At 42.6% G+C, this 27,770-nt stretch overlaps 1 protein-coding gene across 2 annotated transcripts in view; it reads left to right on the forward strand.

Annotated features, from left to right (window-relative positions):
• The window catches only part of ctdp1 (CTD (carboxy-terminal domain, RNA polymerase II, polypeptide A) phosphatase, subunit 1), a 112,425-nt gene that overhangs the window by 54,383 nt on the left and 30,272 nt on the right, over positions 1-27,770 (forward strand). For both annotated transcript variants that reach the window (XM_079522545.1, XM_079522546.1), the window contains exon 12: positions 5,954-6,156. In XM_079522545.1, the coding sequence (XP_079378671.1) occupies positions 5,954-6,156 (203 nt within the window). The remainder of the gene's footprint in view (positions 1-5,953; positions 6,157-27,770) is intronic.

Genomic DNA, 27,770 nt, shown 5'->3' on the forward strand with positions numbered 1-27,770 from the left:
GTCACACATTTTTTTGCTGCCTCAATAAATGAAACCCAGGTTGTACTAACTCAACTTGATTTGAGACTCAGAGGGGCTGTTTTTTTAGGACTAATTCAAGCCGCTGCAATTTTCACCCACAACACTAATGATTAATTCACATTCCGTTGTATGACTGTGTTGCATGCCGAAAATGTCCGACCTACAAGCTCACGCCGCGTTTGTAGATCGGCTATTTCCAGTGCCCAATATGAAGTAGTCGGACTTAACGCGTTTTTTTTTGGTCTGGATTAAGCTTTAGAAAGCTGTGACGCATGCCCTCAGCTTGACCTGTTATTACAGCCAGGGAATGAACCCTGTATCAGAATGGCCACATTGCTGTTGCTAGGGATTGTCAATATCCACTTTTCTGCCAAGACCCCATCTCTCTGTCTGACACCATGAACTGTGGGCAGTTTTCAGATGTGGGTCTCACTGTCCACATAAGTACACAACAAAATTGTTTACCGTGACGGATTTGACTGTGCAGGCAACGGAGCGGACTGCTGTGATTCACCCTTTTCAGGTGAATTCTCTTACTGTTCAACATGAGTGGATCTGTCCTGCCAAGCTCAGTCTAGACTTAACCTCATTAAGCTTGTAGTCACGATTTTCACACATTCTCAAAAGAAATTGAAAATGTTAAAAAAGAAAAAGTCTTCCCAAATAGCAGAAAAATAGCAGATTTATACGCTCAAGATCCAAGCATTGTGAGCTGGTAGATAGGCTATTTTTGCTATTTTTTTTGTACAACAAATTATATAATATAGGGCAATTACAGGTGCCTTAGGTGATATTTTTTGTTAAATAAGTGTTTGTTCAGTAGCATGGGTCTCCCTGTCTCTCCAGCTTATTAGTGAACAGAAAATATATTTTCAGGTTTAGGATACTAATTTCATCCAATTAGGAGTGAACTCATACCAGATACAAGCGTTTTGGAATTTTAACAAATTAAAGCTGGTAAATGGGTTCTCTCAACTGATTGGATGAAATTGGTGACCACCTGAAAAAGAATCGTATGTAAGAGCTGGACCCCTGTTACTGAACAAGCTACCAGAATATAGCTTTAACTTTTTAATTAAACGTTTGGTTTATCAAAAGAGTCTTGTGCCCAGTCTTGTGCCTGTGTTGTTCCCAAGACGTCCACAGACGTCCTAGGAATTACCGCATGTAGTGCCCAGGACGTCTGTGGACGTCTTGGTTAAAAAAAAAACCTGGGTACCCTGGGTCGCCATTTTGAAAGAATGAAAGGGCACATTAATGTGTTAACACTCCCATCGCCCAGGACGAAGTTCTTTGTCCTTTCTATTAGTAACGCCCGACGCTCAGGACGAGTTTATTGATACGAGAACAGATCGCATGGCTGTATAGCCCACGCGCGCCTGCTGGGCTCTCCTCGGTGACGCGCAAGAGTGAGGCGTCATCGAAAAACTCCCTCCCCTGTTTAGCTGATGAAAACGAAAATCTTAAAACGTTCATAAATCGCGATCTAAATCATCCCGTCTTTTTCTGAAAAAAGATCCTGTGTTAGACGGCGCTCCGCGGTCCAGTCGCTAGTCTCGATAGATTTATTCTTGTCTCCCGTTGTTGTCGATCGACTCTATAGTGCTGTGGCTATTGTTAGCTGCTACACAACATCATGAACTTCCGGCCGGTCCGTCCGGAAAAGGCGTCCGTGTTTATAAATCGACTGGGCGCATGAATGTAATGGATTAAATAGTTCCGGGCAATTAAAGTGTTAACATACGCATAGTTTTCATTATTTTGTGTTTCTTGCGTTTCGGGTTGTTTGGAATTCCAACAAGCTGTTGTTTTATTGACTTTCAGATTCTGTAAAGTTAATTTGTACATCTCTGCAGGTCTTGGTATGGATCAGTAACCTTTCTCTGCTCTGCATATTGCAGTTGAATTTCTGAATTTCTAGTCTTATGCCATTTAGAATTGCACTGAGCCTTTGTTACTGAGGTCGGATATCATTTAAAGGTATTTGCAGCACCTAAAGAATACAAACGAAACAATGAATATATGAATAAATTAGCAACACAAGATACAGAATATACTAAGTTAGAAAAGTAATAAGTGGAAGAAATCTAACTTGTGTGTGGAAAAGGGCATTTAAATTGCAGAATGTTATGTTGAGACAGAGATCCCTTTGGGGATAATGTGAATTCATGAGATTCAGTGTTTGTTTTGCTACCAGGGACAACATGCAACATGTCATTGTTTGGCTTCAGTCACATTTTATTTCTAGGTTCTGTATGTCATATCTTGGCGCTATATTCTCGTAGTAATCATTGCTGTAGAGTTTCTTCAGTAACGAGTCTCTCCAGCTCTTTGGTGCTGAGATACCAATTTCATTCAATCAGGCGAGATAACTCATACCGGATACAGAATAAACAATTGAAATTGGAAGTGATGAAGCAAAACAACGAGCAGACACATTTTTGGAACACTACAACATCACACACACACACACACACACAATACATATGGCACCGACGATGATCTTAGTTGTGACCGAATCATTTTCCGTCTAAGGAGTGATCCCTACTTTGTTGTGGTGTGCGAGAGAGCGAGAGAGAGAGAGAGAGACTTTAAGGAATTGGGATGGAGACCAACTAGCACAGGTTCTATTTTAAGCTTGTGTCCCCTTTGCCTCATGGCAAAACTGATCTAAGTCATCATTAGTGCACAGTTCTTTGGCTGTCTAAATAACCAACGACTGGCCCTTAATGAGGCTGTCTGGATGTCAATAATGAGCCTAGCTTAGCCACCAAAATAATTGTCTCTCTGAGTTTAGACAAAGTAGCATGTGTTGCTAATGAGCTAATGGATGGAGACGCTACCTGCCCGCTCTGTTGGTATTTACCTCATGTTGCCTCCGCCCCCGTCCACATTGATTGTTGTGTGTCCCCGGTTGACTGTCAAATGGTTAACCTGATTAATTGATCCAGTAACCTCTGGGGTGCTGTGAGTTATGGCTTATTTCTGAGGACGATGCAAGGCACAAGAACAGCAATGTCACAGAGCTGAACTTCCAACTAAACGCCAAGAGATGTCTAAAAGAGACGGAGTCATAGTGCCATTTAACCCGTTCAGGCCTGACGTCGAAATTAAAAAAAAAAAAATCTAAATCATGACAATTTTCGGAAAGAAAAAGGCACATTTTAACGATTTTTCAAAAATAGCAGATCTACAAGTTCATAGCGCGCCACTCGGTGGCGCGCTATGAGCTTGTAGATCTGCTATTTTTCAATAGCTAAATTATAACATAATGTTTAAAACACAAAGGGGTTCCCGCCCCAAAATGGGTTAATGGTTAATGTGGTTAAACGCTAACGTGACATGGATGCGTTCCAGGTCTCAATGGATTAAGAAAATGCTGTGACAAGTCATTATGAAACTCGTGCTGTTTGTTACGGCTTCTGGAGACGATACAAGGCACAAGAACGGCAATAGCACAAAGCGGAGAAAAGTCTAAGGCATTGAGGGTTATGGTGCGATTGAAAAAAATCACTTTGCATTTTCACCCACTGACAAAGGATTCTGCTGAAACGCATAGGTCTGTGCTCTAATGAAGGCACTTTAAAGGTAGGGTAAGTGTTCTTATTTGGTTAAAATTAGGGATGTCCCGATCACTTATTTTTTTTTTGCTTCCGATTCCGATCATTTGAGTTTAAGTATCTGCCGATACCGATTTTCCCGATCCGATATATAGAACACTTAGGCCATATCATAATAGTACAATATCCAAAACCACTGACAATATCCAGTCTAATATCATATGTATAAAATATTGATAGGGATGGGTCCCGATCACGTTTTTTTTTTATCTCGATCCGATTCCGATCATTTGAAAATGACGTGATCGGCCCCGATCACGTCTCGGGACAACCCTAGTTAAAATGAGTGTTAAATAGGTCTATATTCTGATGGCCAAGCAGGGTTTCCACCTCGGAAGAGTGGTAGGAATTTGGTCTCCCGCTTGGGAGACACGGGTTTAAATCCTGGGTAGGACATGAAACGTATTGCAGCTTTAAAAAATGTAACCTTTCTAAGTGCCAAGGAAGTCCCTCTGTCATGAAATTCAGCTTACTTCTTGTTTGCTCGTCTTGAAATGACTTTCACTTTATGATTTCAGTCTTCAGGTTGACATACCGTAAAATTGATTATATCAAACTAATGTATAACTGTAACAAAAACAAAATCTGGTACCATAGATCATTGCATCAATTAACGCAGCACGCTCATGAATGACTGTAGTGTTAACCCATTTTGGGCGGGAACCCCTTTTGGTGTTAGCATTACGTTATGCTTTAGCTATTGAAAAATAGCAGATCTACAAGCTCATAGCGCGCCACCGAGTGGCGCGCTATGAACTTGTAGGTCTGCTATTTTTGAAAAATCGAAGAACCACTGACATAGAAACGTAGCTTTTTCAGAAAACTGTCAGGATGTAGAAGACATTTTTAGAATCTGATCTCAGGTCAGAATGGGTTAATGGAATACCAAAGCTCTAATTTGCTGGCTGTATCATTTACTCATTTTCTTTGGCCGCTTATGCAAGCACGTACTGTAGTTTAAAGTGAAGGCCATTTCCCCAGATATAATTAGATGCATAATTAAAGCACAGTCTCCGATACTTCAAGGGAATTAGCCGTATCCCCAATATGAGCCGTTCTCCTTTAATGTACTGTATGAATCACTTCGCACGTACTATTCCCATAATGGTACCTTCTCTCTACAGTATGTTCATAATCACAAAGAAGTTTTTTTTACCACACACTTTTTTTTTAAGTGTGTGGTAAAGTTTGTATGGTGATAATTTGCTTATTTTCCTGTGCAAAATAAGGAAAGGCCAAATGGCTTCTGATCAGTGGTACATGGATTGCGTGGCTGGTTGGGGTGCAATTAATCTCAGTCATATTGTCTAGACTAAGTAAGTAACCTCATGTCATCCATAGGGCAGGACTTTATCCTCCTGTTTCTGTAGCGTGAGGTGGCTTTATGTACAAGTACATCACCCAACCATGATGTACAAGTACCCCCTGGACATGATGCTAGTACTGTGTAATGTCGTAGGTATTTACCCCCAAGCTAACTCTTGATGCTGAGTTCCATGCAAGATTGCATTGGGTAGCATTTTATAGTCTGATTGTCAGCTGTAGTCATTTTTATAGACTACAGCTGACAATGAGTTTATGGCAATGCTCTGCGCCTGTGAGCGAGAACATAAAGGTACCATAGTGGGTAGGATGACAAAGCAAGTCAGTCTGTCATCTTATTGTTGTTTTGCCTGAAATGAATGTGTTTCATGAAATCATTTTCTCCATGTAGCTCTCTCTCTATCTGTGTGATAACTTGCATTCAACTCTGATAACAATAATTATGGGCAAAAAACTTGCTAAAGAGCTACGCTATATACACAAAATGAAAGGACATCTATCATCAAATCAACTGACTTTAATTTTGCTGGAAATTAATGCGTTTCATACAATAATTGTGCCTGGAAGTCTGTCTCTCTCTCTCTGTCGCTCACTCACTCTCTGCTTCACTCTCAATCTTTCTCGTGCATGCTGTGCTGTCCAGATACCTTTTCCTGTTCACAGACTTTGCTCTGTGGGAATGCGAGTAAAATGCTCTGTCTTCCCAATACAACTAGTTCTTGCTGCAGATTTATCATGCTCAATTGGGCGATCAGGCCCCTGCCTACCACTGAAGCTGCAATACACACTGCGCACATTTCCGGGTCGCTAATCGGGCCATCCCCATCACCTAACAACTTGGTGTGTACGTAGTACTACGTACAGGCAGTAACATAACTACACACACACACACACACACACACATATATATATATATATATATATATATATATATATATATATATATATATATATATATATATATATATATATATCTTCATGTGCTGTAGGTGGACGACATCCTAGGCGAGGAGAGCGACAGCGAGAGTCAGGGACCATGGAAGTTGAAAGCGGGGGATGAAGAAGAGGAGGATGAAGAGCTGCAGCAGCAGGATGCTGGGCATAGCGCAGGAGGAGGACACCATCCGCAGGCACAGAGCGAGGAGATCCAGAAGCCCGTGAGCGAGGAGAGGTCGACGGGTGACGAACCGAGGTGAGTGAGGCTGCTTGTCACATCAATGAGTGTGTGAGTGTGCTCCTGTTACCCTGCTACCTCTAAAGAGGTAGATTTGCCCAGGACAAAACAAAAATGTAATCAAATGCTGGCAAAGCCTGAAATGAAAAGGACCTCGCAGCTCCACGTCCATTCCAGGGCTACATCTGTCTCAGGGTCTCTTTTCAATTCATCACAGGCAAATCCTGTGTTTCTCGACTTGGCCATCGCAGGAATTGGTGCCTTTGTCGTCCATTTTTCTCAATCGCTATATCCAGTAGCGGCCTTAGCTATGTTTCAACCATTTCAATTGAAACGGGCCCTGCCCCTGTCCTGCCCATGGTGCTTGCTCGCCCTCTCTCTCTTGCTCACCCTCTGTCTCTCGCTTGCTCACCCTCTGTCTCCTATTTCCTGTTAATAATGATCTGTCGGTGTGAAATGTGGTCCATTGGGAGGCATTTCATTGTGAAGGGACGACCGGAAGAGGAGAGGTGTTGCTGCTGCAAAGTTGTTTTTGAGATGTCAGAGCACGGTATTGAACAGTCCTACATTAGGTTGTGAAACAGGCCTCCAGATCCTTAAGGCCGCCCCTGGCTATATCCACACTCCCTTTGGAGTAGGATCTGTGTCGGCAGAGACTCTCGTGAGTCGGGCATGGCATCCGGCGATGGTGTAAATACTGTGTGGTCAAACTATGGTACCCAGTCTGTATCTCAAATTACCACCGCCTGCAGGAGGAAAACGTTGAATCGCAGTGGCAAGGAGTTCTTCTGGGTGGTCTCTGAAATGTAGAAATTAAATTGCACCAATCTACCTTGCGGTCTACGCTGAAGCCTAGCAGCCCAATTAGTTGCCATGGTAATGTGTCTGAGCAGAAAGCACCCAGGCAGAGAGAGGTACTGAACACGTGAGTCACCCGCTTTCATGACACAGGGTTAGTCTTAGTTCTCTCACTTGCCAGGCTCTCTGTTTATCAGCTGTCTGTCCAGACCCACAGGAGCACGCCCAGGGTGCCGGCCCGATTCCAGCGAGCCGCCCCGCGTCCGAAACGGTTGAGAAATGACAGAGTTACCGTGTGGGGGTCCCTCTACTGTACCCTACTGTACTGTACTGGCACTGGCTCGAAATCACCGTACATATACAGTTAATATGTGCGTGTGTGTTTGTGTGTGTTAGGTTGCGCACATGTGGTGATTAACAACCATGCTGTTTTCGTGCTCAGATGCACCCACCCAGCCATCCACCCACCCACACACATAGCTCCGTAAGGGAGTGGTTGCACCACTCAAAAATCACTAGAAGTAAAAGCCCTAGTCGGCAGTCTCTTAAGGAGTTTGTCAGTGAAAAAAAGGTGGTAATCAGATGTTACAAGTTTCATCTACTAGTAGGCTACATTAAATGATTCAGTACCATAGTGTTATATAAATATTATGAAATACAATATTGGCTGAAGCCGATCAGTTCAGTACAGATATTTCACTTTAACTGGTTCCGCACCGGCCCCGTGAAAACGAGATTAATTCACCTTTGCAATGGATGCCATGCCCGGCATCCCTTAGATTTGTTTTATTCCCCATTATCCAGCGGTAAAAAATATATAATATATAATAAAAAAAAATGTATCCTAACGGACCGTGATGTTTACCCAAAAACTGCCAAAATACTCTCGTGCACGGTCGTGCACGCACACGCGCGGTCTTTATGTGCATTATGGATCATAATATGCTTAAAATGCAATATTCAAGGCTTGATTAGAGCTTAATTTGACTTAGATGTGACAAAAACAATTATTCCCCGATCGGCTCACATCTCCACCTGACCTGTGAAATAGCTAGTGGATGTTGTTTAGTGTTTGAACCCGAACTGATTGTCGGCCATTTTATGAGTTTTTTCCAAAACGTCTGACACTGGCGAGCTAGCGGCCACTATAGCACTGGCGCGGAAACAGTTAAGGCTGATATTGTGGCTGATTTGTTGACCAATTCATTGTGCATCCACAGTTATGATCATTCACTCTGCGTCAGCATTGGCGGTGAATAGTACGGTATATGCAGCTCTAACAGGTATGGTAGCAGAGATTGGTTCCTTGAAGAATTCCCAAGAACTGGAACAGGGAGCCATGGATGTCTGGTTAAGGTTGTTGTGGTTTGAAGAGCTGTAACCATTGCAATCTATCAAGTTACAACCCTAACAAAGCATCACACCCACTACTCTCAACTTCTCTGACAGAAACTAAAATATTACACCATCACCTCTTCTTTTTCGTTTTATTTTTTCTGTTCTTTTTTTCTCACATATTTTTTCACAGCCCCAAATCTTTCCCTGTGCTGTATGCCCACGTTGCACCAGACCAAGTTGTGCTGCATAATTACTTTAAAAATTTTAAAGCGTAGGAAGGAGTTTGAAAGAGTTTTTCTCTCCCCTGTCAGCTTGCCTGTCCTGCGGCTCTGCTGTCTGGTTCGGTACCGTGCCTACACGGTCCCCAGCAGGCATGATGTATCCGTTCCTCATGCCCACGTCATTCTTTGGTCTGTCAGCCGTGCACTCTCGCCAAGTAAAGACACCTGCAGCTGTTGAAGGGCAGTGGTTACACACAATCAGAGCTGTGCAGCTTAATCGCAAAGCTTTCCGCAGCCCGTGCTATCATATCGGCACAGTGGTGCAAAGGAGGGAAAGAAATACTTGTCCACATGACGAGAAAAGAGATTAAAATACTTCACACGGCACAGTCACAGAGCAGTCCTTTCAAACAAACTATCTTCTCTCTTTGCACGAGCAAAGTTTGTGTTTTTCTTTTGGTGGAAGGCAAAAGTACCACTTATAAAACTGGCTGCCTTTAAAGTGATGAAAGCCAGTGTTGGCTGGAAACTGTTTTAAAGTTCTACTGTTGAACTAGCCAAGAAATTAAGGCCAGAAAAGCTTAGTATTTGTCCGTTGGTTTGGAATTATCCTTTTGGTTTGCAGCTCCCTCTGGGTTGAGACTGTGAGAAGGTAGTTTAAAGTGCAGCCAAAAGTATTTGTATTACATTTGTTAATGTATCCAGTAATGGCCCACATGCGTTCCCAAATGCCAAATATAAACTAACTTAGATTGTAGTTTATTCATTCAATAAATGTTTGAGACATTGTTTCAGAAATACATTAGCCTTCCATATCATATTTGTTTTATCCAGAGAAAGATTTTACAAATGAGCAGAAGTATTCCATAGCGGCGGTCACAACAACAGACCGGGCAGCGCACGGCTTCTTCCTCAGGCAGATTCGCCATTGTAAACAATAGTCTCAATTTCCCATAACTTTGCACGCCGGAGCGACGGACCTTTTTGCGATGACGTCATATCGACGAGTGATACACTACAGTCTGAGCGTGTCTGTTGTGCAACTTTCGAAACCACTTCCAGTTGGTGCATCATCAAAAGTGCCCCCCCCTCGGGGCACAGTCGGTAGTGCTGCTGTCGCCTCACAGCTAGAAGGTCTTGGGTTTGATTCCTGCTGGGGGCGTATTCTCTCCTCTGCGTCATCAGTGCCCATATGGGGGTGGGGTTGGCAAAACGACCTTTCTGTGTGGAGTTTGCAAGTTCTCCCCGTGTCCCCTAGGGTAGGCACCCTCACAAAAACATGTAGTAATCCTGGTCTCTAAACTACCTCCCCCTAGCCAGCCGGGGTGCCTGATGGAGGGGAAAGGAACTAATCGGAATAACGTGTTCCTTCCACGCTCTACGTCCGGCCGGGGAAACTCCCCCCTGTCAGGTGAAAAGAAGAAGCTTGGACTCCTCATGCATAGAAGGAAGCATGAGGTCAGTCCGCTGCCCCCCCAGGTTGGCAGAGGAAGTGTAGCGCCCAGGATTACATTAAATAATTGACACTGGGTTGCAAAATGTGTTGCAAAATCGTGGGATAAAAATTATATTAAAAAAAAGTGTTCCATTATAGCAGAAGGAAATGTCTAACGCAGCTATCTTTGAATCAAAATCACTGATTTTAATTCTAATCAAAATCAGTATTTTTGACGGCCCATCGCGGTCCCGTCACTAGTCGCGGTAGAATTATTCATGCCTCGGGTGGTCGGCGATCCTCCCGCGTTTTGGTTAGATGCTATGTTATCTGCACAACAAGATGGAGTCATTGTGTCACCTTGAAAAAGTCTCTGAAGCTGCAAATAGCTGCCTGGCACACAGATTTACTGGATATTCTGAAATGTTTTAGTCTAGTCTTAATGCAATGTTCATTTTGCCAGAAAATAAAAAGTATTTTAAATAACACAACATTTAGTCGTCTGAAATTGTTTAGTCTTAGTCCAGTCTTGGTCGACTAAATATCATAAACCTTAGTCTTAGTCAACAAAATTAGCACTGCCTCAAAACACTGTAAATCCATAAGCACGTTCTGCTGAATTGCCGAGCTCTCCCCAGATACGCTTCTCCTTCTTTCACCACATGCTGCATTGACTTGAATTGATTCATCACATTTATTTCACTTTGACTTGGTCAGTTTCCATGGGAACCATCAGTGCAGACCATTAGTAAAGCTCTCCATTAAGTTTCCTCCTAAATAAACTGCTTCATAAATGGATCTTTTTAAAAGTCAAGGCGTTCAATCAAAATGCCTTGGGGTGATTTAAATCCTATAGTGCCTTTGTCCAAATTGCTTTGCATTGTTCACACACATTCACGTTGACGCACCAACCTGCTCATCGGGAAGAGTTGGGGGTTCATTGTCTTGCTCAAAGATACTTTGTCACGATGGCAGGAGCAGCCGGGGTTCGAACCAGCAACATGCCAGACTTCCGGTCTACCTTTTTAGCCACTAGTCAGTAGTAGTCACTCATACTGTCATTAAAAGCCTGACTCTTAACCCATTTAGGCCCGACGTCGAAAAAAAAGTCTTCTGAAAGAATATATGTTCAAAAATAGCAGACCTACAACATCGTAGCGTGCCACTCGGCGTGGCTTGTAGATCTGCTATTTTTCAATAGTTAAAACACCAAAAGGGGTTCCCGTACAGAATGGGTTCATTTGATGCCACCAGTATGCTAACACTTAGAGGCTTAAAGTTTGTGCAAACCAAACTTTGCAATGCGTTGGTGTCGGTCTCGCATTGATGCTGATCAAATCATGATGATCAGCATTCGGCACTTAAAGCCCTAATAAGAACATAGACCATCTTTATAACGGAGGGCTGAGGTTGAAACTTAGACCCAAATGCTCCTCCAAACACACTTTTCTCCCATCATCTCATCACGGCCACATTGTGACCGCAGCAGTATCGTCATCTCTAGGCCATTAACACGGTGTACTTGTCTGATTGAAGTGGTTAGAGTTCCATCTCAGATTCTCCGAAGTGATCTGTGTGGGAGCTGGATGCACTAAGAAGCTATGCTAATAGGTTTGTTTTTCTGGTCATTGTTCTCGTATACTAGAGGAAAGGCAGTATTAGAGTCAAAACCTGTATTTTTTTCTTATGCAAAATAGCCTAGTCTAACATGTTACACTCGTATTACTTTGTAAACCTTTATTTGTATTTAATAAAAGTTGACAAACTATAATATGTATGAACTAAATAATTCAATAATTGATTCAGAGTTTGCAAAATGACATGAAAGCATTACTGATATAGTAAATCATATTTTGAAATAATATTTTATAAGTTTTTTTGTAGAATTGTATGCAGTATACAATGATATGTACACACTACAGAATCGCAAGGTCGCACGGCAGAGCAGTTTGCCTCGCCACACGACTATAGACACGACTATACTACCAGTAAGACGTCCTGAGGACGAGAAGTCGTGCTGAAACAACTGAGCTTCTTAATATGGAACAGTTGAGAAGCAGGAGTTAAACTATGAATCTGGTGTCAGTGAGGTCAGATGTAGAGTTGCCTGGCCGGCTCCATATATGCAGATCTAGTATCATGTCAAACCATGTATGGCTGTCCCGGGTTTGATGAGCTCAGTGTCGTGATCTTCAATATGGAGACGGATATGGAGCGTGTCACGAGGCATGATGGACTGACTACCATATATGGATGCGTGAGTGACGGAGCGACGGGCGGGTTTTACAGGTTTTCATAGTAATCTGCGACCTGCGGTCGCAATAAAATGTATTCTGAGAAAAACATTTTTTAACATAATCACAATCATACATATAATGGAAAGGCTCCTATTTTAGAGCCGAATAAAAGTCTGTTCGGCTCTGTAGAGCCTACAATGTGACGTCATTTGAGGTTCGGGGGGGCAGGTACCGTCCTAAAGTCGGCTCTTCGGTGCTACTGAAAATTTCTGACGAGCCAAAATCATTTCGGCACTACAGCGCCGAAACAGCGGTAAAATAGGAGTATGAATCGGCCCTAAGTGATTTTCTTTGGTTAATAAGTGTCAAAAAGCTCTATATTGTGATAGTACTCATTGCTAAAGAGTGTTTGTTCAGTAACAGGACTATCCATGTCACTCCAGCTTTTCATTAAGCAGAAAATGCATTTTCAGAAACTGAAACTGAAGCTGGGATACCAATTTTATCCAATCAGGATAGAGAACGCAGTCAGGATACATTAGACAAGTGGAATTGTAAGTGATGACACAAAGAAATGAGCTGACAAAATTGGAACTGGAACACTAAGGTGGTATGGTATGGTATCTTTATGTTCTGTTGCTACGCTGAATGAGAATTATTTTCTTCCCCCCCCCCCCCCCCTTAAGTAGCATAATTGTATTCTTTAAGTAGTTTAAAATGTCACTTTAACCGGGTTCAGCACTAGGGAGATGCATAAACTTAAGCTATTTACTTGTTGTGTTGACATTTATGTTGTGAATAAGTAATCCATTCCATTAGCTCACTTCAGTGCATTCGGCTCCAGCACCTCCCATTCTTCTTCAGGCAAAGAGCAGGGAGTAATTCTTCATCACGAGGTTTAACATTGGGCCCAGCAACAAGGATTGAGACCACAGCACGGCTTGCTGATTAAAGAGCCCAGCTTAACGACAAACGGAGCCATTGACATGCGTACATGTGCGTCTAACACCGGGGCTCCACCTGGCCCGTCACCGTCAGGGAATGTTCCCTTTTTAATCAATGAAGGGTGGCTCCACTGCCCGCGTTGCGTGACATTAACGCGTGCATTACATTTGAACTGGTGCGTTTTTTGACGCACGCACGCGACGGAGACGCAACGCGTCCGGTGGAGCCCTGGCGTAAGTGACTAGTGTGTACAATTTATGCCTCTGTCATCACGCTGGGCAAAGACCTACGCTGTAGACGCTATCATTTCTTTTGGGCGGAAGTTGGCGGATTTTGGTGGAAGTACCGCTCAAGGAAATTACGTTGATGCTTTACAAATCAGTTTACATTCTCCGTGAATGAAACAAGTGTTGTGATTGGTCGGAAAAATATCGTATCCGGGGGAAATATATCTGACGGATGTTCCGGACCGACACTTCCGTCTCTGCCGTAGGTTGTGACCAGGCTTTTGTCTTCGCAGATGAGAAAGGCTGGGACCGAGGCTATGCTGTGCCATGGGCTTTTATTAATAAGATTAACAAGATACTGGTCTGCGTATGCCCCCTGTGTTTCACACCAGTATGCTTTACAGTCCTCATACTTTTATTTGAGTGTATTTGTATTTTTAATTTAAAGTAACCAATTATGTGTTACCCCTTTTTCTCCCCAATTTAGTCGTTATGCTAATTGATTCCTCCCCACACACATTTCTGTGTTGTCACTGCTGTTGTGTCCTACTGAATCACCTGCCACTAGGAGGTCGTAGAACCATCGTGGGCAGGGACCACTGCGCCACCCGAGTGCCTAGTGCTCATACTTTTTTAAATAAATAGATAAACAGAATGGGCCTTTTGCTCTTTATTGAAACGGCAGTTCAGACGGAGAAATAAGGAGCAGGAGAAATATAACCTGCTGTACCAACTCTGTTCCTGTGGAGCATTGTGCCACTGTTTTCTCAGCAACACATCATTGCTAAAGTGAAGGCGGTAAAATAAATGTACAGTTGAACAACAAACGAGAGCAGATGGAGATAGCAGACTTGTTTCAGTTCATAAAGCAGGTCATGTGGAGGAGCAACCAACATCTCCAGCTCTCATTATGGTCAGGGATAAAACTTGCATACAACATTACAGCCTTTTGAAATGTGTGTGACAAAGCTAGAATACAGAATAACAACATGACAAGAGCTTCCAGACGGTACATTCCCCGCTTCAAATTCTATTACGTTTATTTACAAGAGAATTTGCAGTGGCTGCAATTTCAGCTTCAGGTTAAAAAGTAACAAAATAAAAGAAATGTACTTGATGTCTTGTGGAATTATTTATTTGTGGTTTCTGCATGGTGCGGATCCTGTGTATAGAGCAGACTAGAGTAAATACGTTTTGACAGATTTGAACTTGAGAGAGAAACAGACATTTTCTGGGCCTCTGGTTGCTACAGTTATGTTTTGTTTTTTAACTTTATTACTGCCGCTAGGTGGCAGCATAAGCACCTAAGGAATGCCACCCGTCCGCTCTAACTCTACTATCCTTGTTTACTTTCCGGGTTATTCAGGGAGGTGGGGGCTTTTGTTGTGAGCACAGCGATCAGTCGCATTGACTTAGACCCCTTAGCTTTCATTACAAACAGTTACATGTGCTCAGCGATGCGATACAAACTCACAAATGATTTACGATCGTCGGCATGCGCGACGGCTCACCATGGACAGCGCTCGAACCTTTTGAGATACAGCGCTTTTAAAATCCTGTTATAATGGAGGCTCGATGGAGCTGGTTTTAAAAATCCCATAGCTGGTGGGGACGGAGGCTCTCCATACTAACCGGAGCAATGCTAAAAGGTAAATTGACGATTGCCGCTTTCATATAATGGAGTATACGGTTGTCTACGAACATACGCGTAGTTAGCACCTTTAGGTACTGACAGCCTAGCCACGTAGACGGCAGCGAAAATAATCGATTAATTGCGAACGCAGTGAGCACTAACTATGAGACCTAGCAGAACATGTCTGTGTGTCTGTCTGTGTGTGTGTGTCACGTTGTAACACCACCCGCCCGCCACTAGAGGGCGCAGCTGTATCACACACAAAACACACACACACACACAAACTTAACTTAAACAAAAACTCAACTTAAAAAAAAACTTAAAAAGAAAAAACTTTAAAAAAAACACACACACACACACGCACACACAAAAAAATTACTAAAAAAAAACTTAACTTAAAAAAAAAAAGAGAACTTAAAAAAACCCTTAAAGTATGTAATTTATTCTAATTGTTATTGCAATTTACGAGCTGCGTTCGCTTCCCGCGTTTGCGCGTCTTACTTGTAATCGACTGTTTTGAATAATCAGTTTGTGGCATCTCTAGTTCTTAATGTGCCGCTGTGCTTCTCGTCGGTTCTCACCGTCGTTGTCACTCTGCTCTCCTCTGAGGATCTGGCGGAGCCTACCCCCCCCCCATCTATTACAAGAAGTGCACATTGAATGCTCCTTTCAGTGTCTAATCACTGTTACTGCTGTTGCAGAACCAAACAAAATGTGATAAGCTGTATGTAATGAATGGATGTATAGGCAATAAGCTCCTCCAGTCATAGTATGTTTATCTTTTTTTTAAGCAGTACACACGGACAGGGCTTAGCCATGGCTCGCTCATACTGTATGCAAACAGGCCCTGTATTACAGCACTGTATGTGCTGATCCTTTGACTAGCCTTGCTATCTTTTTTTTCCCCCATTCCTCAGTTTTCTTTTATGTACTTTGTTCAAACGTGTATTTATGTGTACATACATACTGCATACAGTATAATATACTATATGCACACATGTGTAAACTCGCATATACTGTAGAAGATGATTAAAAGCTCCTCGTGTATTTGATCCAGACCATGTATTTGTACTGTACAGATAGATTCGCGACCTTTCATATGTCTGTCAAGGAAGATATTTCTTTCTGTGGCGGTCCTGCCTGTTAGCGCTTTTACAGTATAAGCCTAGTGTGTGTACACGTGTGTGTATTCCAATTTCCAACATGCTTCATTATTCTCGGTTGTCAGATCGGGGGTTTGATTTATTTATGTTTTTTTGTGTGCATACTCTTTATCGGTGCGGCATTGTGTTGAAACACCACACCACACATCCTTCCCAGCGTGTCCCTATTTCCCGACTCTCATCATAGATTTCACACCTGATTGCCACACGCCATCAAGCTCCGCGCACAGTCGTCAGACAGAGACTGAGGCAGTTCTGCATCACAGCAGCACACAATGGCACATATTAAAAGAATGAAATGTCACTTTGCGCTACGTCTCCCAAGAGATTTTGCACAACTGACAGCAGGGAGGCTGCAGTCACAGCTGTCTCAATCTGCAGGCCGTGTTTTAGAAAATATTCCTTTAACATTTTTACTACTGTATGTGATGGTTTCCAAGAATGTACAAAATAATGCAAAATGCAAATGAGAGCTATGGCATTCATGCCATTGGCAGAATCTTTAAGCTCTATTTATGTTAAGCACATGCACATATGTTTCATATGTCTCATAATGTATGTAAAAATCTTCATGTAACCAACCTGTCAATCATTCTATGACAGAATCTTCTAGACAGCTTGCCTCCGAGGAAGCAAATGTACAGGTAAACAGATGGCTCTGGAAGAGACTCTAGCCGTCTATAAGAGGGTCTGTGGGAGTGTTGTCTATCTGCGCCAAACAGTGTATGCATTGCATACTGAGAGTAGGCCATAGAAATACGTCCACTATTATTATTATTCAAAAATTGAAGTCATACCTCCTAGAGAATAGAGATGTCATAGATGACGGCACATGAAGTCCGAGGTCCACATTGGATCCACGCCGTTCTTATGTGGATCCATTTGGTTCCCTTACACTCTTTTGTGTAAGGGAGTGTTACACAAGAGTGTTAACCCATTCTGAGCGGGAACCCCTTTTGGTGTTTTAAGCATTATGTTATAGTTTAGCTATTGAAAAATAGCAGATCTACAAGCTCATACGAGCTTGTAGATCTGCCATTTTTACAAAATCGTGAAAATGTGGTGCAAATCTTTGAATATATATATTCGTTCAGACTCCAGCGCAAACATTTTTAACTCAAATCTTTCCTTTGGTGGGTCCCTGGAACAACATATTTTCAGATGGGGGTCAGAGGCCAATTACATATATTTTTGGGGGTCCTTGACATGAAAATGAGAACGACTGACATGGAAAGATAGGTTTTTGTGAAAACTGTTTGATTTAGAAGGCATTTGTAGAATTGTCCTCTGGTCTAAAAAGGTTAAATTGATACCGAGGATTTATCAGTGTGGAAAAAACGTTGAGAACCAGTGCTACAGAGACACATGATGTGTTCTGCGTGCATCCGTTCGTCCAGCATTTGTCCGTATCTAATCTGGATGCTATGATGTTGCCGCCTGCGTGTTTTCTTCTGTAATACAATACATTATTTAATCAAATTGACCACATCCACTCCTCTCCACTCTTGCTTCCAGGGTTTGGCTGCTTATTGCATGTACACTACGCAGGCCCTGCCTCCTTGAATTGTGTGTACTCATTAGTCAGGGGAGGGATACAGCCTCCGGGCACCAGCAAGGCTTGAAGTCGTATCTTACTCTGTGTGTGAATGCACCGACATGTTGGTTCGATAATCAGAGACGGTGAGAGATGATGCGGTCCGAGACACGATTACAGATGAAGGAATCACGCTCTGCATTACCCACCCGACCAACCCAGCAGGGTTGTTTTTGGCAGCAAATTTCTTTTTTTGTTTTACTCAGTCTTTTGAATAGTTTTTATTTAGTTTTAGGTCACATTTTAGTCACCTGGAATGTTTTAGTGTTAAGTCTAGTTTTAGTCAACTAAAGTCCGCTAAAATGTATTTTGGCGGACCTTGATGCCGTCGTAATGGCTGATTTTACACTTGCTGAAAATAGCCGGTCTACAAGCATGCAACCAAGTGTGAAATGACTTGTGTCTTTTACTTGTACTGGATCTCTTGTCCACTAGTCCCTTCCTAACATTTTAGTTTTTATTTGTTGACGAAATTGACAGTATATTTAGCTTAGTTTTTATTTAGTTTTTGTCGGTGAGAAAAGGTAGTCGACGAACATCTTTCGTGATAGTATGTTGATGAAATCAACACTTCAACCCAGTAACCCTGCTGCTCATTTTGATCTATATTCTCTCTTCTACTGTGGCGTGTACTGTCAACGCCCACCCCTCTCTTTACTCCTCTCTCCCTGTCTCTTCTGTCTGTCATTCTCTCTCTGAATAACACAGCGGGGTACACCCGACCAACCCAGTAACTATGCTCATTCTTATATACAGCATATATACACTCTTCTACTGTCTTGATCTGTCAACTCCCTCTCTCTCTCGCTCTCTCCCCCCCCCCCCCCCCTCTCTCTCTCTCAACCACACTCATTCAATCACTCATTCACTCACTGCGTGCGTGTCTTTCTTCCTTCTTGACACAAGCTAAGTTGTAACATTGTGTTAATTTTACTCTGATAATGTACTGTAATACATACAGTATGTACGTGCTCTCAGGAGGTGAGTATTTAATGTGTGTAACTGGTTGACATCTCTGAGTTGATTTTGCAGAGTTTCTACTGCAGTAGAAGAAAGGGAAAGTGACGCTCTTTTCCTTTTTCTTGTTTTTGTCTTTTTAGAGCTCAAAGATGAATTATAGGTCTTATCACTCGCTAGAGCAGGTGTTCTGAAATGTTTTTTGGCCCAGGTACCCTTGGAGGGGGGAGACATTTCCAAGTACCCCCTTATCCACGCCACTCCAATAAGCATATACTTACAACCATGTGTGTAGATGCCATGATTGGACGTATTTGTATTAAAACCTTTTCAATCAAAATTCTCATTTCATAGTTATAAACCAAATCCAATACGGATGTGCCAATAGTAATTTTATTCAAATTGATTGTGTGCAAAACCTGACGGCACACTTTTCAATTAGATAAACATAATTGTAATGATGCATCATTTTCAAAAATCTGAATTACATTGTGGACCCCCTGGCTATGGGACGAACCCCACTTTGTAGAACCGTGGCACTGATTTCTTCTTAGGCCCCTTTCTTATTTCTCCCTGCGGTGACATTATCTTCAGTATAAATGCAATGGTTGGAGTTTGGCTTTCACTGCTTATCGTCTTGATAATCTACTGAGGCAATAGATGAAGCAGGCAGGAGACACATCAATGTAGACATTTAAATTGCTAGACTTTTGAGTTATGTTATCATTCCTAGAAAAAATACGGTTTAAGGCTTTTGAGGTGATGGATAGTTCATATTCATTTTATATTATAATATTAATATTAATTGCCACAGATACTTTGTAAGTTGGGAATTCCCAACTTAAAATTAATGACCTCACCATGAACCATTCACCTAGTTTGATTAGATTAGTAAAATTGCATGCCCCGGGCTGGGGTACTTGAGGGGGAAGTGTATCTATGTTCCCCAGGAACCCTATCCCCTTTGGTAAGCAGGGAACATAGGGATGACCCCCTTGAGGGGGCTCCAGGGGGGTCCCCAGCTAAATGAGTGGTATGTCAGACCAGACAGTGGCCTTGTGGTTAGAGTGTCCGCCCTGAAAATGGGAGGTCAGGGTTCGATCACCCGGCCGGGTTATACCAAAGACTGTAAAAATGGGACCCAATGCCTCCCTGTTTGGCACTCAGCATCAATGGGTTGGATAGGCCTATCTCACAGAATTTCCCCGCCCCCTTTTTACGCCCCCTTTCGGGGCTAGTGGTGATAGCGTGACGTCACTCCATAGACACTACATGTTAACAGAGGTAATTTAAGAAGTCTACAACTTTTGTTTTCTCAAGGTAAGGTTTGTTCTATCTGTTCGAGCTGATTTACCATCTTGTTTGCTTCATAATAATATTGGTCTGTCACATTTTTACATTAGGAAATGTACTTAGATTCTCCAGAGAAAAAAACGTGTAAATGCTAATGTTAAATGACACCACTATCTACCGGAAGGGGGCGTGGCAAGGGGGCTGTGAGATAGGCCTATTGGGGGTCAAATCAACTAATGATTCCCGAGCGCGGCGCACGCTGCGGCTCCGTTGGCACCGTTCCAAGAGATGGGTCAAATGCCGAGAACAGATTTCACTGCGGTAAACGTCTGTGACTAATCGTACGACTTTGACTTTGACTTTGATCTCTCTGTGAGTGTACTGTACAAATGTGTACATTTGTACACTCAGAGTTATGGCCAGTCCGTGGCCTAATGCATAGTAAACTGGGGGTCAAAGTCGTACGATTAGTCACAGACGTTACCGCAGTGAAACGTGTTCTCTGTCCTTGGAATGAAACACATTTGAAAAGCACTGTGGTAGAAATTGTGACTCATCTGTATCGTTTGCTCCCGTCTTGTTTCCTCTCTCCATTCACATGGCGAGGTCATACTTTAGCACATAATAATGTGAACAAAGTGGATTATGCCAGTAAGAAATGATTTAGTCAAAACAAATTGCAATAAAAAATTGCATGTTTACTAAGAGAAAAAAAAATCATCACCATAAAGCAATTTTGTTGCAACTTCTAGGAGATCTTCAAGCTCACCGCGCATCTTAACCTTATATACCGGTAGACCATCTATAAGCATTCAGTAAAGATATTTAGTGTAGAGGGAAAAGGAGGGGGTACTAAGATGGACACCTGGGGGACTCCAGTCAACTGCACATATAGGCTTTAAGTGAGTGACTGTTTTGCGATTATGATTATGATTTCCCCAGTGAGGGGGACGACGTTCAGCCTCCACGTTGCTAGTTTACACTATGAGATGCACAGTCGCTGATTATTCAATCACATTGAAGAATTTCCACAGCCCACGACTGCTACGCTTGAATAACACGGAGCCCGCACTCGTTCTCCCCTGTGTGGAATTGATGCCATGATGGTTATTGTTTTGCATTCATGAATATTTGTCATCGGGATGTGCTTCACGTAAATGGTGCAGAACCACTTCTCTCAGGACCTTGACGGCGGTAGATAAATGGAAGCTTGCAGAGCATTTTTTCGGAAGAGCTTTCACCCAGACAGGCCATTCTCATTTTGTATAACTTCATGGAACACCCAAGCACAGCGTTTGGAGGGTATTATCGCCACTGACGGCTCAACTGAATGAGCATTAGGTTTGAGAAATGCACGTTGTATACCAGATTTATGGCGATTATTAAAAGTTGAGTTGAATCAGCAGTTTGGTTTTCAATCAGTATTTGCCGCATTCTCATCGATTCCCACACTATTTGTTTGGAATGTATGGCGCGATGTACATGTGGATACATGTGTGGCGTTGCTTTATTTAAGGGGAACATATCGATTTTGGTTATCATGGGAGTTCTCATAGCCTGCAGCAGTCTCTATGCTAGCAGACTGTGTTTTATGTTCCTCTACATACACACATAAACCTCAGGAGACATACAGTATGAATTATTCCCCGCCTTTTGATTTAATGGGCAGTTCTCTACTATACAATTCTCTCTCTCCCTCTTCCCTTTCTCCCCCTTCCCTTTCTCCCCCTTTTCTCTGCCATCAGACCGTGTAAGAAGGTGTTTTGGATGCCAGCAAAAAATCACCTCGAATATGGTGGCTCTGTTCAGTCTGTGTAGATTGCAGGGCTTAGGCCTGTGTGATAATGGCTTCCTGTTCTTTGAATTGTCATCTCCAAGCAGAGCAGGACGGCATAGAGATGTGCCATTAGTCCTTGCCACGCTCCTCCTAAGCTGAGTCTTCAGGTCATCAGGACAATGACAGTAGGTGATAATTGGCTCTTGGTCTTTACAGCCAACCTGCATGATGGCTGTCTCCGACTTTAGGTAAGACGCCAGTAAGCGTAGCTCTGACAAACTATCTCTCCCGACCGGTGGCCTCCTCCACTTTCTCTTTTTATCGCCTCTTACTTTTATCGATCTATACATTCCAGGAAACTCTTGGAATTTAATTCTTTCTAGTGAGGTCTTTCGCCCCAATCAAGAGCCAAAATGTTGGACCCCACAAGAATTGTATTTTTGTCTCGCTTAGTGTTAGTTAAGAGTTGAGGTTAGGGTTCAATATGGCAAATGAACTAGCAACTTTAAAGTCTTGTCAAGTGTTTTATTTAAAAGTTTCCCCCATGCTGTTTTAACATTAATGGCAGTGAATGATGTTTAAAAAATGTAGACGGAGAGCTACTAAATGATGTGCTACATACACTTACCGTGTACACAAAGAATCTGATGCCAAGCATTTTCTATTTTAACCTAGGGGCTGCTGCTATTGCTTTTGTACAAATTATTTAGCCTTTCTGAGTTGAATGTACAAAAACAGAGACATCATTAGGCTTCTTGGTCGTGTGCAGAGCTTTGGGCTTGTCCTGCCACAGTGGTGGCTGTCAGGTTTGAACATCCAGGGATGTAAATCAAGAGAAGAAAATGTTCTAACAGCTTGTGCTCGGGGGGCTTTGGTTGCGTGATGGAAGCTGATGAGTAGATTCCTTCTGTCACTTTCATTCCCTCCTCACAGGTTTTCTGTCCTTTTGAGACCTGTAGAGATGGACAGAAACCGAGTCCATCCCTGGTAACACAAGTCTCCAAACATATTTGGCAGAACGTGCCTTTTGATGAAAATGACAGAACAAAATGTGTTTGTGTGTTAAACGGGCAACTGTCTTTATTTCTTTCTCCCACCCCATTTTTCCTGAATTGTCTTACTTTGAGGAAGACATGAACATATTTACAGAAATTTCCAATGCATTTCTGTATCAGGAGAGTGGGTGGATGTGTGAGTAGCATTTATTAGATACTGTGTAGGCTTTATTCAGACTGCATGCAAATCACATTTGTTAATCAAATAAGATCTAGGACTGATTGTCCACATTATTATTTTCAAGTGATCATTATTTGCAAGGGATTATGATTTGTGTATTCACACATCGTCGACCTATCTACAGTTCATTGGTTGCTGTGGTAACAACGCAATGACATTGGAGTGAGTAATAATGCTTAACTTAAACTCTAGGGTAACGTGTGAATCAGATTTTAATCGGATTCCATACCACTTAGGAAGTTGGTTCAAAAATGATTCTCAAAAATCTGTTTCCATGTTTTTCGTTTTGTTTTCTGTTTTCCCATTTAATATATATTGAAATTGTATTTAAAGGAAAGCCCCTTGAGATGCATCATCTCGTTTTAGAGGGGGTCAATGAATACAATACATAGACAAAACGGTACATGTCAACACACAACGATACACTTACAACATCAAAACATAGAGGCTCTCCAATCCACTCAAAACACTACTTCACCAATCAATCTAAATAGGCCACTGTGGGCTGGCGTGTCCACTGTGAACATAGCCTGTGAATATAGAGCAACTGTGCATCCGACAATTGGGAGGTAGAGAAGAGGATCAGTGCGAGGTACTGCATCTGCTGAGGTGTTCAGCCTTCCAGCCATGGTGAGAGAATGCTCTCTGCAACCATCCAACCCAGTCTGCTGACTGCTTACTCCCTGTCTGTGTCCAGCAGAGTGGTCGTAAGACCTCATCTAGCTCCTCCTGACATGCATCATGCCGTAGCTCCAAGTGAACACAGGTTCCCAGAGTGAAAGCCCAGTCACAGGATTAGAACGCCTATGGTCCTGAGCCCCCTAAAGCCCTGCAGAGACAAAACAGAAAAGACAATGCCATGAGGTGAATGGTGTTGCTATCAACTTGCACAAGTTACTGTTTAACCACCCTATATTATTATTTTTTTAATTCTTTATTTACCCAGGGAAGTAGCTGAGCACAGGTGCTCATTTTCAGCAACGCCCTGCACATAGAAACACACACACACACACACACACACATTAAAACATGGGGGCTGACCAGTACAACCAGTCTTATACTGTTGGCCACTAAGCAGCTCCAGGGGGAGCAGTTGGGGGTTCAGTGCCTTGCTCAAGGGCACTTCAGCGGTGTTGGGTGAGTGATGACAATCACTTCCCCACCCAGATTTTTCCTGCCCGTCCGGGGAATCGAACCGGCAACCTTTCGGCAACAAGGGCGCTCCTCTAACCCTTAGGCCACCGCTGCCCCTGAATATATTCTGTACTTAGTTGGTATTGAATTTGAAAGTTATTCTTTCATTTTGATATTGCAAAACAATGTTGCCTATACACCAGATAAAAATAAGAATCACATTTAATGAAGGAAAATGGAATAGAAGAATGTATTTATGATAAGACATCTATGTTTGTTTTCACCACCAATGCTGCTGGCTTACTGGTACAGTATACTTGACATGCTTTGAGAAATTAGCAAACAATAAAATGTAATATTAAAAGACCAGAAAAATAAATTAAAGTTTGCTTTATTAAAACAAACATATTTTGCGGCTCCAAAAATGGCTCTTCTGGTAATAAAGGTTGCCTACCCCTCACTAAAGTATTCTTAATACATTCAGTTGATTCTTCGCCTAATCTCTTAAATTATTTTCAATAGAGGAGGGTTTGAATATTTTACCATCACAGGCAAATCTCACTGTTGGCTTTTGGTGCTCTATCTTTAACGTGACCAGCTCCCTCTAGGGCAGGGGTTCTCAACGTTTTTGGCCGGGGACCCCCGGAAATGCTTTGGCAATGTCTCGGGACCCCCGCCCCGCCCCCTCCCGACCCCCAATATAAATCGACTGCTACAATAACCTTAAACCATTTTGGGCGGGAACCCCTTTTGGTGTTTTAAGCATTGTTATAATTTAGCTATTGAAAAATAGCAGATCTACAAGCTCATAGCGCGCCACCGAGTGGCGCGCTACGAGCTTGTAGGTCTGCTATTTTTGAAAAATCGTGAAAATAAAATTTAAAAAAAATCTTTTTTTTTTTTCTTTTTTTTTTTAATAATTTGGGGACCCCCTAAAATAATTTGGCGACCCCCCGAGGGGTCGCGACCCACGGGTTGAGAACCCCTGCTCTAGGGTAGTATCTCCTCATCCACATGTGTGTGAGCGCATTTAACTCTACATCCACCCTCGGTAGCGTTGTACTGTAGGATGTCTCCATTCCAGAAGGAAACCATTTGATTCAGCTGTCATCACTCAGCCTTTCCAGATTCCTTTGAAATAAAAACATCTTTCTTCTTCTTCTTCAGCACCTCCACTTTGGGAGATGACCCGGGACATTCTTGGCACACACTTCTAACACTTGGCAATCGTTATAAATTCACCACCGAAAGCACCGTGACAGATTGCACCATCATTTTTAGTGGGTTTTATTTCACCATGCAAGACCAAATTAAATTGAACCAACCCACGACACCAGCATCCCTAGCACATACAGACTGTTCTTAGCCAGCCAATTCACAGGCAATTACAATAACGGATGGTTGAATCTGGTGCACCAACTGAGTGAGCTGTCTTGCTTGTAATTGAATCACAGAGGAGGACCAGAACATTGTTGTGCCTATATTAGCATGTGTTTGATCTCTGTGGGATCAGTGGGTTGGGGGGGGGGGGGTTGGCGAAAACACCTGCCAGAGTGAAAATCTTTGAAAACGCTGTTTCCTCCCATCTCCATGTAAACAGGCAAAACGGTGAATCTGCAAAATGTGTGACATCATGGCTCACTTGGGCTCACAACGCATAATGTGTATTGCATTACGGCAGAGCCTTAGGCGATATTTGGAGTTCCTAGATGAGCGAGCGCTCCCTCGCCCCGCTCATCCTACAAATACAAATGTCGCGATGATGAATGTGAAACCATAGTGTAAACAAACTTGTGATATAGGAAGTAGAATGGACTTGTGCATGCGTGCCTGGTCTGTCTGGCTGTCCGCCACTGCCACCTGCCGTTTTCTCTGGAGCCCGTTTCCGTCTAAAAGTGCCCTGCGTGTGCGTGTACAGTTGGGTGCCACCGATATTGTCCCTTATCATTTGACCCATTTAGGCCTGACCTCAAAATTAAAAAAAAACCTTCTAAATCCTCCAGTTTTCTGAAATAAATATTTTCACGGTTTTTCAAAAATAGCAGACCTAAAAGCTCGTAGCGCGCCACTCGGTGGCGCGCTATGAGCTTGTAGATCTGCTATTTTTCAATAGCTAAATTATAACAATGTTTAAAACACCAAAAGGGGTTCCCGCCCAAAATGGGTTAACTGTCCTTTTGCGCAGATCACGCAAACCTCAGCAAAAAGAAAAGGACAATATCGATGGCCTCCAACTGTATGTCCCCACTCCCCTAATCTCCTATACTGCTACAGTAGGCCGAACATGCGTCATATCTCTTGAGCATGCTGACAGCCGGCCAAGGACCTCAAATCTCGAATATTTTGATTTTGAACTCTCGTTTTTTTATAGCGGCCCAAACACTTACGTCGAACTGCTGATCCAACCGATACTGTATGCCTGAGTCACAGTGTCTTTGTCTCTTTGTGCCCATATATGGAGATCTATATCTGACAGTGATGTCATCAGTATATGCCCATATATTGGTATGGCCATATAAGAGCATATCAGTTGGATTGGCGGTTCTGGACAAATGGATATATCTATAACTACTACTATTACCGGATCAACTACTCGATGGCGGGTATGTTTAGGGTTATGTCAGAGTGAAGGGGTCATGGTCCGCCCATTTTTACTATAGGATAATTGCAGAGCAATTGTCACTCCAGGCTATGGCATAGCATCCTCTCTCTCTCTCTCTCTCTCTCTCTGCATGTAAAGTGTCATAAACACACAGGCCTGAGTTCTCTTTCCTCATGGTCATGGTCTGCCACCTTTCAGATATAGCTGTGTGCATCTCATCCTACATGCCGTTGCTTTCCACTTACATGTACAGTAGACTAGACTGTCAAATTGTGTAGCCGAAGGATATTACAGAGCTTGCGTTCTGGAATGATCAAACGGGTTTTAAAAAGAACACATATGGTAGATCATGCTCCAAAAAGTAAAGGAAAAACTGTGCCCTCTTTTCCTTTGTATTGACGGAGTCAACAGTCTGTCTCCAGAGACTACCACCACAGAAACGTGAGGAAGTGGCTCTTTCTCAGTCTGAGGAAGAGCCACTTAGGCTCTATTATCTTTGTTATTCTTCTTTGTCTACTTCTCCCCGGCACCTGGCACTTCAACGATTGGATGTATGTCCTTTATCACTTGCTTATAGATTCCTTTTGTATTATTATTTGGTTTGAAAATGGCAGATCTCGCAATGTGAGCCACTCCTCTTTAAAGTTATATTATCTTTTATCTTATCTTTATTGTTAATGGCATTTAATGTTTGTGTTAGGGACAAGATGACGTAAATGTTCCCGTCATTGTCAATGGCATTTTTAAAACAAACATTGAACAAAAACCAAACATTAGCCCTGTATATAGGCGCCCCTCAAAAATAAAGCCCATAAAATAAAGTTTTCCTTTTTTTCTTTTTTTTGGTTGTGCTGAGCCAAACTGTAAAAGCAGAATCATGGAAAACAAGAGGGGGGGCTTGCAGAGTGTAGCATTGGTACACATTTTAAAACAGGAGTTGCCCAAAGTGCCCAAAGAAATCTAGGAATGGGTTTCCACACACTGTGTAGCATTACCACTGAAATTGTTACGCAAACGTGCGACACAGACACATGCATGTGCA

Source organism: Electrona antarctica (assembly GCF_951216825.1).
Source record: "Electrona antarctica genome assembly, chromosome: 15".
Lineage (NCBI taxonomy): Eukaryota > Metazoa > Chordata > Actinopteri > Myctophiformes > Myctophidae > Electrona > Electrona antarctica.